General features: G+C 40.3%; 1 protein-coding gene across 5 annotated transcripts in view; it reads left to right on the top strand.

The window, feature by feature from the left end:
* Positions 1–13,639, top strand: part of LOC126378163 (kinesin-like protein Klp10A) — a 91,159-nt gene that overhangs the window by 64,461 nt on the left and 13,059 nt on the right. The window contains exons 1-5 of one of the 5 annotated variants that reach the window (XM_050026388.1): positions 120–302; positions 10,025–10,197; positions 11,447–11,638; positions 12,067–12,246; positions 13,096–13,241. In XM_050026388.1, the coding sequence (XP_049882345.1) occupies positions 245–302; positions 10,025–10,197; positions 11,447–11,638; positions 12,067–12,246; positions 13,096–13,241 (749 nt within the window). In that variant the 5' untranslated portion in view covers positions 120–244. Of the gene's footprint in view, positions 1–119; positions 303–8,702; positions 9,069–10,024; positions 10,198–11,446; positions 11,639–12,066; positions 12,247–13,095; positions 13,242–13,639 lie in introns of those variants that run through there. The other 4 variants (XM_050026399.1, XM_050026380.1, XM_050026364.1 and 1 more) reach the window with 4 other exon arrangements.

Raw genomic sequence — 13,639 nt, forward strand, 5'->3', positions numbered from 1 at the left:
CATGTGGTGGTGTAGCTGTTATTTTAGGGGTGGTGTTGTGAATTTTATATGGGGTGGTCAGGTTGTTACTCCGCGTAAAAGCGTGGGTTGCTGCCTTGAGCGGACAGTGTGTAGCCGGCCGCGTGCAGCACTGGCTGGCACGGCACGACATGAAAGCCATATAGTGTTTCTAAAAAAGAAATTCAAAAAGAACAGTGCTCGATATTTAAATTCAAACTTTTAATTTTTTTGGCGGGATTCCACAATGCCAGTGTTGTACGAGCGCGCTCAGCCGCATATGCAGCGGAATAAGAACGTAGGCAGTAAGTGATAACTTTGGAAGCTAGTGATAACAGTGTTTGGGCGTCCTGAGAGTTGAATCGGGAACCAGTGTCGCATACTGATGATGCAGGGAATGTTTCCATAATAGTCTGGTGCAAGTATTCGTGTTTATTATCGGGAACTGCCTTTGTAGCCAAATTCGTCACCTGTCGACCTTCATTGCACTGTGCTACTGGTTCGCTTTAAATCGTTCCAATTGTTTTCGAAGAATGGAACTATTTTTATAGGAATTCGGAATTCAATTTCTTTTCATTAGGATTTTCAATGAAATGTGTAAAAGTTTAGCCTTGAGTATTCCGATGAAGTTGTTATTTTTTTCGATTATTTTAAAAGGTTATAGGTCGCGTAACTTTTCTTCCTTATATTTTAAATAGACTTTAAATATTCTGCAAAAGGATGTTCTTAGAAGATAACGTAAACGCGAATAGGGCTCATATCAAAAGCGAATGTTCTCATGAATATGTAAAGCGTCTATATTGGCTGGCATCTGATATAGCATTTTACTGAGAACGTGATAGGATATTTCCTCATAAAAAACCCTTTTCTTCATATCGTCGCTTTATATTAAAAAAGTAGGCGTGTTTTTGAAAAATCACATTCAGGTGTGATTTTTGTTAACAAAACCTCGCAATCGACAGCTTAGTTTCAATGTAGGTAAAGATTTGTGGTCTCAATTTTTACCCGTATTGAAGTTTTGTTGAAGAAAATCGCGTCAAAATGTGATTTTTCAAAATGGCGCCTTTGTGGTTTTCTCTAGGCGACGATATTTCTAACTTCCTTCGTTTATACGATAGTCATTTCCGCCCGCGATTTCCAAGTTGAGTTGTGGACATCACATCATTTATCTTGGTAAGGGTCTTACGTCTTTCACTGGCTTTCGATATTGGTCTTCGACTTTGGTTATTCAAATCGGTTCAGCTATTTTGCCGTCGAACCTGACAGAGAAGAGTTACTATCGCATTTACGTATAATATTAAATATTATAAAAGACACGTCACGATAGAGCGAAGTGGAAGAGAAAGACGAAGAAGGCAGACCCCACCATCAGATGTAATAAATACCAAGAAGAGAGAGACAGATTAAGTATTATAGATGCGTATGTCCGTGATTGAGGAGCTCGGTGGCGCAGCGGTTAACGCGCTCGTCTGCGATTGTTGAAGTAAAGCAACTTTCGCAAAGGCCGGTCATTGGATGGGTGACCACAAAAAAAAAAGTTTTCATCTCGAGCTCCTCCGTGCTTCGGAAGGCACGTTAAGCCGTTGGTCCCGGCTGCATTAGCAGTCGTTAATAACCATCAATCCGCACTGGGCCCGCGTGATGGTTTAAGGCCCGATCTCCCTACCCATCCATAGGGAAGGCCCGTGCCCCAGCAGTGGGGACGTTAATGGTCTGAAGATGATGTCCGTGATAGCACTTTTCGGAAAATGCGTGACTTAAATCGTAGTGTCGCAGGTTCGAATCCCGGCTCGGGGTCTAAACCACTGAATTCGACGTTACGAGTTTATGTTAAGATCATCATCATCATCAATTTAAGAGCCACGCTGTTGTCGGTGTAGCATTTTCCATTCCAGTCTATCAAAGGCCAATTCCTTGACTTCCCTATAAAACACGACGTTTAACCTTTTCATTAATCTGTTCCGTGTAAGCTCTTCTTAGTCTTCCCCCTTCCTCTCTTTCCTTCTAGCTTTCCTTCTATGATGAAGATCATAGATAATTTATGTCACGTGGTTTCCAGGATTCGTGCCCGGTTAATGGCAATAGGCTCACCGCCTATTACACAGGTCTTAAATATAGCTGGCGAAGTGTGGGTGTATATATTATACCTTATTTTATGACCATAGTCTCTGCTTATCCCGGTGCGAAATAGGCGTGGCGTGGCGGGTTCTCTATTTTTACGCATAATTTTTTATGTAATAATTTACCATGGCATAATGTTACTTGTCCTATTATTAGTTGCGCATAATATTAATTTGTCATAACTTTTTAAGCATAATTTTGAAACTCATAACTACCATAAGCATAATAATTAATGACAATAATGACATATAAGCATAAGTATTATAAGCATAAAAACTATACTCCGAATAAGAAAAGTTTTGGCACAACTTTGAACATTTCCGAAACTTACTTTTTAACCGCCGCACCCTAACCTACTGTTATGCCTTGTAAAAATTATGACAAAACACTATTATTCTAAAAATGAATTATGGATACCTTTTTATTTGCGAATCAAATTTATACCAACAAATATTAGTCCAAAAATAAGTTATACCTAACAAACCAGTATTCTTAGATATTATTATGGGAAAGTACTATTATGCTTTAAAACGTTATGCGAAAAGAATTATGATAATTAAAATTATGACAAAAACATTTATGCATTTTAAGAGAATCCCGTTTATGTATGTATGTATTGATGCGTGTGTTCATTGTAATAATGCTCTTTAGTTATAGAACGTGTTTATTAAATTGGTATCCCTAATGGTGTAAAGGTCAATGGACCTTATTGGCGACCTCTTCATTGTTGATGGTAAAGTTCACTTTAGTACAAGGAATCGATAGTTTCTTTATTATTGAAGGTATATGTAGATAAGTAGTCTTTTGTGAGGTTATAATTACTGAATATGATTTCCTCGATACGAGCTTTTTATAACTAAACATACATACAGATTGTTAGTGACATCGTAACGAATACTGAGAGGGATGATTCAGACCATGATTCTAAGTTAATATCAATGTGTTTTTTAAATTATTTTCAATTCTATACTTTTGCGATAACGAAATTTCCGAGTTTCCGGTCGGAAAAATCATAAAAATTTTAACGTCACTTTTAAATTATTTTTAATTTTGCGACGGTAAATTCCACTTTATATCATCTCAGAATCATGGTGTGAATCAGCCCTCTTAAGTTTTCGTTACAATGTCACTAACACCCTGTATATAAACAGCCTAAGTATATGTATACAGGGACAGCTGGTAACAGCCCCCCCGTTAATTAAAATGAAGGGGTATGGAACATATTCCACGTCGCTGCTCTACCGCTGGCGTATAGTGGTGAGAATAACTAAACGCTTCTCTAATTTGTTATTTTAGGCTTTTTATGCCTTATTATTATTTATATACTATTGACAGGTCCGGTTTTTACAGAAGCGACTGCCTGTCTGACCTTCCAACCCGCGAAGGGAAAACCAACCCAATGCAGGTTAGGTCACGTCCGAAAATGCATTTCGGGAACGTGGGTTTCCTCACGATGTTTTCCTTCAATACACGTGATAATAATTTATGAATGAATGAATGAATGAATGAAATATTTATTTCAGATATTTATCCATATTTTGTTAGTAATAGAAGATTATATCTAAGTTAGTAAAATTTATAATTTTCATTGGATGTCACATGCATGTACATCCAGTGAGTGAGGATGGGACTGTCCATCCTTTGTGAGACCACCTTCAGGAGACTGTTGCTGCTGCCCCGCACTCGCTCCCACAGAGAAGCCACACGCTTGCGTAGAACATGATCCAAATATGAATTCGAAAACAAATTCGACAATCATTGGTTTAGGTCTGTGCTAGGTGTAGGTGTGTACGTGTGTGTGTTTCCCAGTTCAGTCTACATAGCCGAATTGCGCATCAAAATGAGCCAGTGTTTTGTTTACGACTTCTGATTATGACTTACCTTGGTCGGAGGATAACGCACCGTGATTCAGTGAATTCAGACCAGACGTGGGCGCTGGCTGTCGACCCCACTGGCTAAAGATGACCGGCTACTTGCTAAAATAATAGGCTGATCACGAGTAGGAAGGTAAAATTTAACAGCCTCCGTGGTCTAGTGGTTAGGCTCACGATCTGGAGGTCCGGATTCGATTCCCGATGGGGACATTGTCAAAATCACTTTGTGAGACTATCCTTTATTTGGTAAGGACTTTTCAAGCTAGAATCGCCTGTTTGTCCGAAAAAGTAAGATGTGACCGGAGGGCACGTTAAGTCGTTAGTCCTGGCTATTAGCCGTAAAAACACCTCCACCAACCCGCATTGGAGCAGCGTGGTGGAGTTTGCTCCATACCCCTTCAGGTTGATTGAGGGGAGGCGTGTGCCCAGCAGTGGGACGTATATAGGCTGTTTATGTATAAAATCACGCCCATATTTATGGCAAAACAGTTTTGCGCCCGCGATTTCACCGGGTGAGAGCCCTCAGCGCTCCCCGTTTGTCCGGCCAAGTAGTTAATGTCATTTACTACAATTAATTAAAAAAAACCATTTAAAAAACCTGCGACATCGTCCGCGTGGACTTCGGTTACGCGCGGGACGTTTTTCCATCCCCTTTTTATCCCCTTATAAAAATATAAAGGGGTGATTTCCCTAATAAAAAATGTCTATCGTTCTTCCCTAGGTCTCAAACAATCACCATACATATTATTATCTCCGTGCATCGGAAGGCACGTTAAGCCGTTGGTACCGATTACTACTTACTGATGCAAGTTAGTTAGTAGTCGTTACATGAGCTATGTCAGGGGCCTTTGGCGGCTCAATAGTAACTCTGACACCAGGGTTGATGGGGTTGGTAACCCACCTCACAACCCACTCGATAGAAGAAGAAGGTTGTCATACACAAAGGAACTATTAACTGTTTAATAAATAGCAAATTGGTGATTACTGTATGCAGTTGATTGCAATTTTGTACGCTCAATCATATACTCTATGTCATGCTAGGCACGACCAATTTAAAATTAAGGAAGTGTCACGAAGACTGTCTGTATCAAATTGTGTCTAATGTAAAGGTCACCTTATGATTTGGCATTACTGGAAAATGCGTTAGAATTTTTTATTTATGTATTTAGCACAGACAAAAAATCGGTGTACAGACATTTTCCAATATCGTATTGTGTTTTATTTGTTTGTTTTTATAATACGAATTAAGTAGACAACACGTCAAACTGTTTGCATACCAGCGAGATGCCTATTTTATCCGCACGGGTTATTCATTCATTTTAAAATTTGACTTGTTGAATCATCCGTCCCTTTCCTTTTCGGCGGATAAGAAAATGACGGGTATAACATGAAATTAGGAGGTGTCTGCAGGAATCGGAGCCATTATATACGCATATAAACATTTCCAACACACGTTTGTCCTAGCACTACCTGGCCTTTAACCCCATCTGATTAGAGCAAGGAAATTCCATGGCGTAGGAAGGAAGCAAATCGTAGCATGCATCCGATAAACTAGGCTAGACAATGTGTACTAGGTTCCAACTAGAGCTGTCTCCTTAGTGTGCTAGTTATGGGTCAGTTTTAGTGTTTTCGGCAAATACTTGATAATAAAAAAGTACTATACAGGGATTTTCCGGTCAGAAAATTCATGAAAATGTTTGTGTTTTTTTTTCAGTTCCATACTTTTGCGACGGATAATTCTACTGGATATCTACTCAGAATCATGGTCTGAATCATCCCTCAAAGTTTTCGTTACGTTGTCACTAATACATACATTACCTTCTTGTATGGCTACCTATATGTACTTGTACGCGGTGTAAGTGACATCGTAACGAATACTAAGAGGGATGATTCAGCTCATTATTCTGAGTTAATATACATACATACATAAACTTACGCCTATTTCCCACCGGGGTAAGCAGAGACCATAGAATTCCATTCTGAATTAATATCAAGTGGAATTTTCCATCACAAAAGTATAGAATTGAAAATAATTAAAAAATAAATAAAAAAAATCATGATTTTTTTTTACCGAATACTGAGAGGGATGATTCAGCTCATGATTCTGAGTTTATATCGAGTGGAATTATCCGTCGCAAAATTCATGTTTTTTTTTTGTATGTAAAAAGGTAATACCTATTTATGAGACACGTTCGTTTGCATTCGTCGATTCATAACGATATTTAAAAGTAGGCTATTTCTGCGTACTACACAGAATGAGTGGCAACCCTACTTTTAACCTAGAATAAATCTAGGTGCACTAGGCATCAGGCGTTCATTGTCTAATTCGGCACGAACTAACGGAACTTCTGCAAACCTGTGTCTGTAGACGTATTTTTTACAGCCTGTAATTCTGTCTAGGTGCCACAATGCTTGAGTAAATAGAAAAATAAACTAGAAGGCTTTTTCTGTGTGAAACAAAATGAGGACGCTGGCTGCTAGTTTTTGTGTTCTAAATTTTAAAATAGGATTTTTTTTTTCACCCAATTTAAATTTAGAATTCGCGACGTGAAGTTCAAATCCATTAATAATTTTAATGAGTTACTGATGTTTTTTGTATTGTACATTGATGATTTTATCAAAGCACTCCTTTTGCAAAAGTATGTCTTGCATGCAATATATATACACACACACTCGTACATAAACAGCCTATATACGTCCCACTGCTGGGCCTCCCCTCAACCAACCGGAATGGGGGGGGGGGGGGGGGGGTAATTATATACACACATAGTCATACGTAAACTCACGCCTATTTCTCACCTTTTTTGACGTGACTTGTTGTAGATTTGCCGCAGATGGCATTAACTACTTAGTCGGAACCTATTGCCCACCGGGATAAGCAGAGATTGTGAAATTCCATTTGCTTTTGATGCAAAATATGCTATTTGGTTTTGATTGTTATATCGCACTTTCATATTCTTCATATTATTGATGTTAGTTATTTGAACAGCTCTTCTGCGATGTTGTGTATTCTGTGATAATAATGACATTGTCATTTCACCAAGGATGTTACTAAGCCTGTGTGTTCTTTAGCATGAAAGCAACAAGAAAATGTATTTACTTTTTATTATTTTTTAATTACGGGAATAACTCGTCATTGAAGAAAAATAAATCCTTATGTTGGACGAAGGCACGAATCTCAAATCGTCGTAAGTACTTCCGTATTACCTCTGAACATAACCCTGTCAAATCCTAAATCAATGGAATTGCGAGCGTTCCAAAAATTTTATCCGTATTATTATCGAACGTGCATAACGAAAAGCTATCGAAAACTTTCGTCGTTTCGTCACCATGGCAACGGTAGTTAGGAAGCCCGTTGCTATGCGCCATTTGTCTTTCCATCGGTTGCACTCCCACATTGTTTCATTTATGATCGTTTCCTATGTGATATCAGTTATTTTTGTCATTAAAAAGTATATATTTTGTAACATTAAATTAAATAGCTATTTCTTAAAAGCTATTCCAAGCCGTTTTCAACCTAAAGTTTATCTAATCTGTGGACGGTTACTAGATTACGCAAAGTTGTCACAGTTTAAGTGGTCTCGTGTTCATGATTGATGTAGATCGTGTAAGATTGCTCCCCTCAGGGGTGAAATTATAATTCGTTTCCCCTGAGCGAGTTTTGTTGGTGCTAATTTCGGAAGACCTTGACATTCAAAGTAATCTGTCATCGTTACGTATACGTACTCGCGCGGTTCGGTTGCATGTCGTAAAAATAGAAGCAGGGGTAAAAAGGCCACATTGAAGCCAGCAATAGGTTAGTTTCCAACTAGTCAAATCAGTTACTTTTTACTAAACATCAAAACACGAAATTACTATGGAATTTGTATGAAAAAGCACAGTGTGACGTCATAGAAAAACGTGATAAAATGTCGGACTTATTATTACGTCCTTGATTAAAATTCATAAATAAGTTAAATTGAAAAAATAAAACGTTTATCGTCAGTTTTAGATCTGACTTTATTTAGTAATCAGAATTTCATAATTTATCTTGGACCTAGTACACGACCCAATATGGACATTTGCGTATAAAGTGTGCAATGGCAACAAATTTCAAATAGTAATAATGCTTTTTTCGGATAAATTGGCTCAATGTGGCCTTGTTAATCCCCCGCCGTCCTTGTGTATCAATGTTGTTTTAAGGTTATAAGTCGCTAACGCACCAAAGTTCGATGTTCTACAATCAAGTTCACCCCTTGATCAAATTATGTATCGATCGAAGCTCGATTTCCACTGACGTCATCCTCTACATTTTTCATCGGCGGGACAAAAGGCGTCTAATGTCACAAATGGCCATTATTTTCCAATTCCACCCGGCGGAGTAAATTGTGTAATTGTCCTCTGGTTCCAGTCTTGAGGCAGTGTATCTCGCGACGTTTGCCTCGCCACAAGTTTTGCTCTTTTTCCGTTACGAATTTTCATCACTCTGGCTATTTTCCGGCAGTTAGCTTTTTGTCCACGGCTTGTCGGAAATTGAAAAAAAAAAAGTGAGCATTGCGGCTGTGACGTCACTTTCTTTTTGCGTTACCCAGGTTTGCGGAGAAAGTGATACGTAATTCGGCGTTTCTTTAATACTTATCGTGATACTGTGTCAAATTGAGTGTATCGAGTGCTGGGATGTAGTTTGGAGAATGTTCACATGCAGTTGCGCGCGCGCCGTACCTCGCATGTGTCACGGTTCATTGCCTTGAGTACGGAAAGAAATCCTAATATGGGTGGCGGTCGGCGCGAGATTGCCTTGCGCCAACGCACAGTGCCATTTCAAACTAGCCGTCTGGGAGCACACGCATTTAGTATTGATTTACTGAGATAAAATGGCGTGCTGAAAATACAGGAATATAAAGATAAACTAAAGACTGAATTGGCCAAAAATGTGTTGCTCCTGGCTAAGATGCCGGCGACGGGTCGCGGATTCCGCTGAAGGCTCGCCAGTAGAGGCGTTTGGGAAACGGGCGACATCTGACGGAGCAGGGACTCCAATATCTTCTATCACACCCATTGAAGAGACTATACCGGAGGAACACGAGCTAAAAACACGTAAGTCCTTGTGCAGGTGATGCGATTTACACGCGTTTTCATACCACAGAGTACTTAACATCGTACGAATACAGACGCACATCTCCAAGCATGCAGGAATCTATGAAGTAATCAAATTACTCTGTGGTATGAAAACGCGAGTAAATCACGCCTTCTGAACAAGGTCTTAGACTAAAGTTTTCACACGCTCTGCAACTCTATACGGAGTAGATTCCAAAAGTTTTGACTGCTGCATACCTTATTTTTATACAATTAGAAGTACTTAATTTTCAAGCGAGCGTTTCGATAGTGCTGTAGGAGTTTGAGTAGATCAGCTGATTGCACAGTTTTGTAGGAATGCGTTTCGTTCCACTTACCTATTGCACCGCTCTGCGTATTCTTCGGTTTTATGAGATGTTTTTGTTTTTGTTGCGGTTTGCTAGATTTAGATGATTGCAACACTGGTCTTATGATTCATGGACGAATAACACGAAATTTTGAAACTAATAAATGTAATATAAGTATTGTGAATTATAAAAAATATTTACTCAGCTATTTTATTGGCGTAATCATTAAAGATCTCGAGAAAACGTTGACACTGGCTGATATAATTTGTCACTTTAAAATTGCATTTTTTACGAGTAATCTCATTCTCTTATCGAATGATTAGAAATGTCGGCTCGTATCAACATTTCCTTCCAAAATAAGTATACAAGCAGCTTAGTAAGTCCATACAAACGGTCTGATTTGCAAACTATCTTCGAAGAACTATGACAATTTTTACTACCAACTATCAAGAGTCGCTTGACTTCAACAAAAGCGTGTTGCGAAGCGAAGCTGAAATGTTTAAATTGTAGGACAGCTCTCTAATGAACACATTGAAAATAAAAACGGTTTCCGTGACCAAATCGAGACGTCAGTATGGAGCTGCTACTGCTTGTACGTTAGTACTTGTTAAGAGTATCTCCTAATTCTAGGGTCTCACTTCGTAGCGGCGCCGTCGTCGCGGGTGACGCGCAACAACCAGATGCGCGTGTCGAACGCGGGCGGGTACACCAACGGGCACGGGGGCGACACCACGGGGCGTCGCGGGGCTGAGAATGTGCCGCCGCCGCAGCAGCCAGCGCCCAACTCCAGGGTCACGCAACAGGTGAGCTTCCCCGACTTATTTGGAAGAAAGTCCAAGTTAAACGTCTTAATATTAATAGCAAAATGACCCGTATCGCAGTATGTCCCTTCGCAGGGTTTTTCTGATCCTACACAACTTCTTAAGCCATCAGGTGCACGGTCGAAAATTTTGCTAAATGCAAAAGGGTTACAATTTTGATCTCAATTGGAGTGTTTATTTCCTCGCCTCACTTTGCACTCTCGCGAATCTCATCCCATCCTCTTCCAATCTCAACCCATCCCTTCCAACCTAATAACATTAGAGCGTTTGGTGAGTTTGACCTTACAGCCAACACGACTAAGGAAAACCTAATCCCATCCTCACCAACCTAATCCCATTTCCTCCAACCTGATCCCACCCCTATCCTATCCTTGCAGCAGCCGCCGTCTGGCGGACGCTCCCGGTCCGGCAGCACGCCCAGCGCCGCCTCCATGCCGCAGGCAGTGGGCGCTCCGCCATACGTTCCCACACAGCGACGGATGCATAAAGAGGTCTTGACAAGTCCATTCACAGAAAGAACAAGGTTACACGTATAGGTCGACAATGATCTTTTGGCACTTGGATGATATTGTCATCATCATACATTCTCCATTTATTATTCCAGCCAGTCCTTTAGTCTACTCAGACTGACTGGAGATAGGCGATTGAAGGACTGATAAAAAATCATGTATTTAGACTAATGCCAGTCAAACTGACGGACTGGACTGATGAAATAATGAACATGTAACCTTGCTCTAAGAAGAGGAGAAGGCGGTAGGTTTTTTCGCTAAAGAAAATTACGATATGCGGCTAAGGCATCGAATACACGGCGCAATAAGATGTAAATCCCACCCTCTGTAGTGGCGTCATGAACTGGATGGTTTACGCCCCGGTCTGTACCCCACATTCATACGCCAACTCTTCTGTCTTGTTGCTGCATCATGTCTAGTCGTTTAGTTTGTCCCTGTGCCCTGGTAATCTGGTTTGTCCTCGTCAACATAATATTCTTAACGCCGTGTGTGGCGTTGACGAGTCTTTTATCTTCAATCCGGGTTGTCTTAGTGTATTTGGGATAATCTTGACTTAATCAAGGCTCTTTTCTGCTTCTAAGAATACAAAAAATACAAGAGAAATGTTCTCCGTATTCACCGCTATAGTACTTGGTTTTAAAGTAGTTCAAAACAAGACACTTAATGTTGGTAATGTCAAAAATACCAACGACATCTAAATCCTTCTGTCTTTGCTTCCCCAGTTCACCAATGTGCCAGTGGGCGGCGGCGGTGGTGGCGGTGGAAGACCAGCAGGAGTCTCCAGTACAGCATCAGTACCTCACGCCGTAGCCTCGGGAGCCGTCAGACGGTCCAATGTCGTAAAAGAGGTGGAACGACTGAAGGAGAACCGAGAGAAGCGGCGGCAGCGGCAGGCTGAGCTGAAGGAAGAAAAGGTAACCAATATATTATAGTTCGGACGATTCTCCCATGTATGAAGAGTACAACATCAGTACCGCTGATGCTTCGGGGCTGTCAGATGGTTTGACGTGAAAGAGGTGGAATTAATCAATCCCGTTATCTCGTTTCACGGAGTCATAACGGGTGGTAAAAAAAACATGACATCTTTCTGGTTAGCACATATGGTCTACATTGGATTCTGTGTGCGGCTAACAACCCAGTGGAATAATTTCAGTCATCATTACATCTTTGAGGTGCCTTGAATTATCTGTAAGCGAAACATGACTCCATATTTTTGCAGCGTGTAAAAGAAACTTATTTATCTCTCTTGATATCATCATCCACTGTTTTTTTGGTGTCAAGCATCAAAACTACTTGTGCAATTAATATTCCATACCAAATAATCATATCATTTAATTTCCAGGAAGCCCTAATGAACATGGACCCGGGGAACCCGAACTGGGAGTTCCTGGCGATGATCCGCGAGTACCAGAACAGCATCGAGTTCCGGCCGCTGACGGGCAATGAGCCCGTCGAGGACCACCAGATCACCGTCTGCGTGCGCAAGAGGCCGCTCAACAAGAAGGAGAATGCTAAGAAAGAGGTTGGTATAACGTCTTAGAGTTTGAGCCGACGTTCCATGCACAGCAAAGTACGTTTAATCTAGAAAAGCTAATAATGACTGACAGACACCACAATCTCACTGGTATTCGTAAGATGGTTTGCTAAACTGTGTGGTGACAGTTTCTGATTTTACCAGTTGATCGCTTATAAATCAACATATTGCAGAGGAGACAATCGACTTTTACGACAGAATGAGGATAAAAACTAGAAGCTCAAACGTAGGGGGCAGTACTGTTGAGTGTTTCTAAAATTTGTCAGTTTTCCATACCGCCTAGCTAATTCATGATAAATTGCTATAAAATGTGGAGCTACGTAGGGTGTATCCCGTCTGAAGGATGTTACAAAAAAAAACATAGGCAGCCAGCCAGCCAGCCAGGAAAAAGCTAGTTTTGATTGAAAAAAGTTTCGTCTTTCCGATCTTTAGGGAATAATAATCTATGATTTTGCAGTTCAAACCAAATAGTGTACGGGGAACGGTACGGGGGGTTACTCAAATAGTATGTATGTCGTGGAACTGTCAACATTTAAAAACACTCAACAGTAGCGACACCTGATGGGAGAAATAGGCAGTTTTTGTTCTCATTGTATGAATTCTACGATTTTCTTGACTTCCAGTACACACTACACCAGCTCACACTTTGAAATGTATCCGTAAATACGGTGTTACTATTAGCTGATTTCCCTAGCGTTATTCCGTTTTTCATAGGGTCCACCTACTTAACCTGAAGATTTGACAAGTCCGGTAGTCAGATTTTTTCAGAAGCGACTGCCACTAGTATTGGCTCATGATGATATGGAATATTAACACGTATGTATGCGTATGTCTCAGGTGGACGTGATCAGCGTGCCGACCAAGGACCAGATGATCGTGCACGAGCCCAAGAACAAGGTGGACCTCACCAAATACCTGGAGAACCAGAAGTTCCGCTTTGACTACGCCTTCGACGACTCCTGCACCAATGAAATTGTTTATAAGTACGTTTTTACATCAGTTTTGTCTAACAAGAGTCTGCCTAACTTCACAAAGGGCGCGTCATAGAACTTTCTAAAAGGATGACTAGGGATCTGCATCCTTTCTTGTTTCCTTTGAAAGTATTCTGCCAGAACCAGCACCTCTATTTTCATAAGCTTATAGGCGGTGAAAAAGCTCACATTGGAACAATAAATCTAAAAAATATATATTGGAGTATATTAGAGTTGTGACTTCGCTCGCACTTGCCAGTGTTTAAATAGTGTCTCGGTTTTTCTTCGGGGATACAGGCATGATGCTATGTTATGTTTTTTTATTGTTTTTCTTTCTTTCCCTGATTTTTTTTAATTTCATAATAATGTAAGTGTCTTGTAATTTAACTTTAAAACTTATATTGTATGTT

Source organism: Pectinophora gossypiella, chromosome 2, assembly GCF_024362695.1.
Source record: "Pectinophora gossypiella chromosome 2, ilPecGoss1.1, whole genome shotgun sequence".
Lineage (NCBI taxonomy): Eukaryota > Metazoa > Arthropoda > Insecta > Lepidoptera > Gelechiidae > Pectinophora > Pectinophora gossypiella.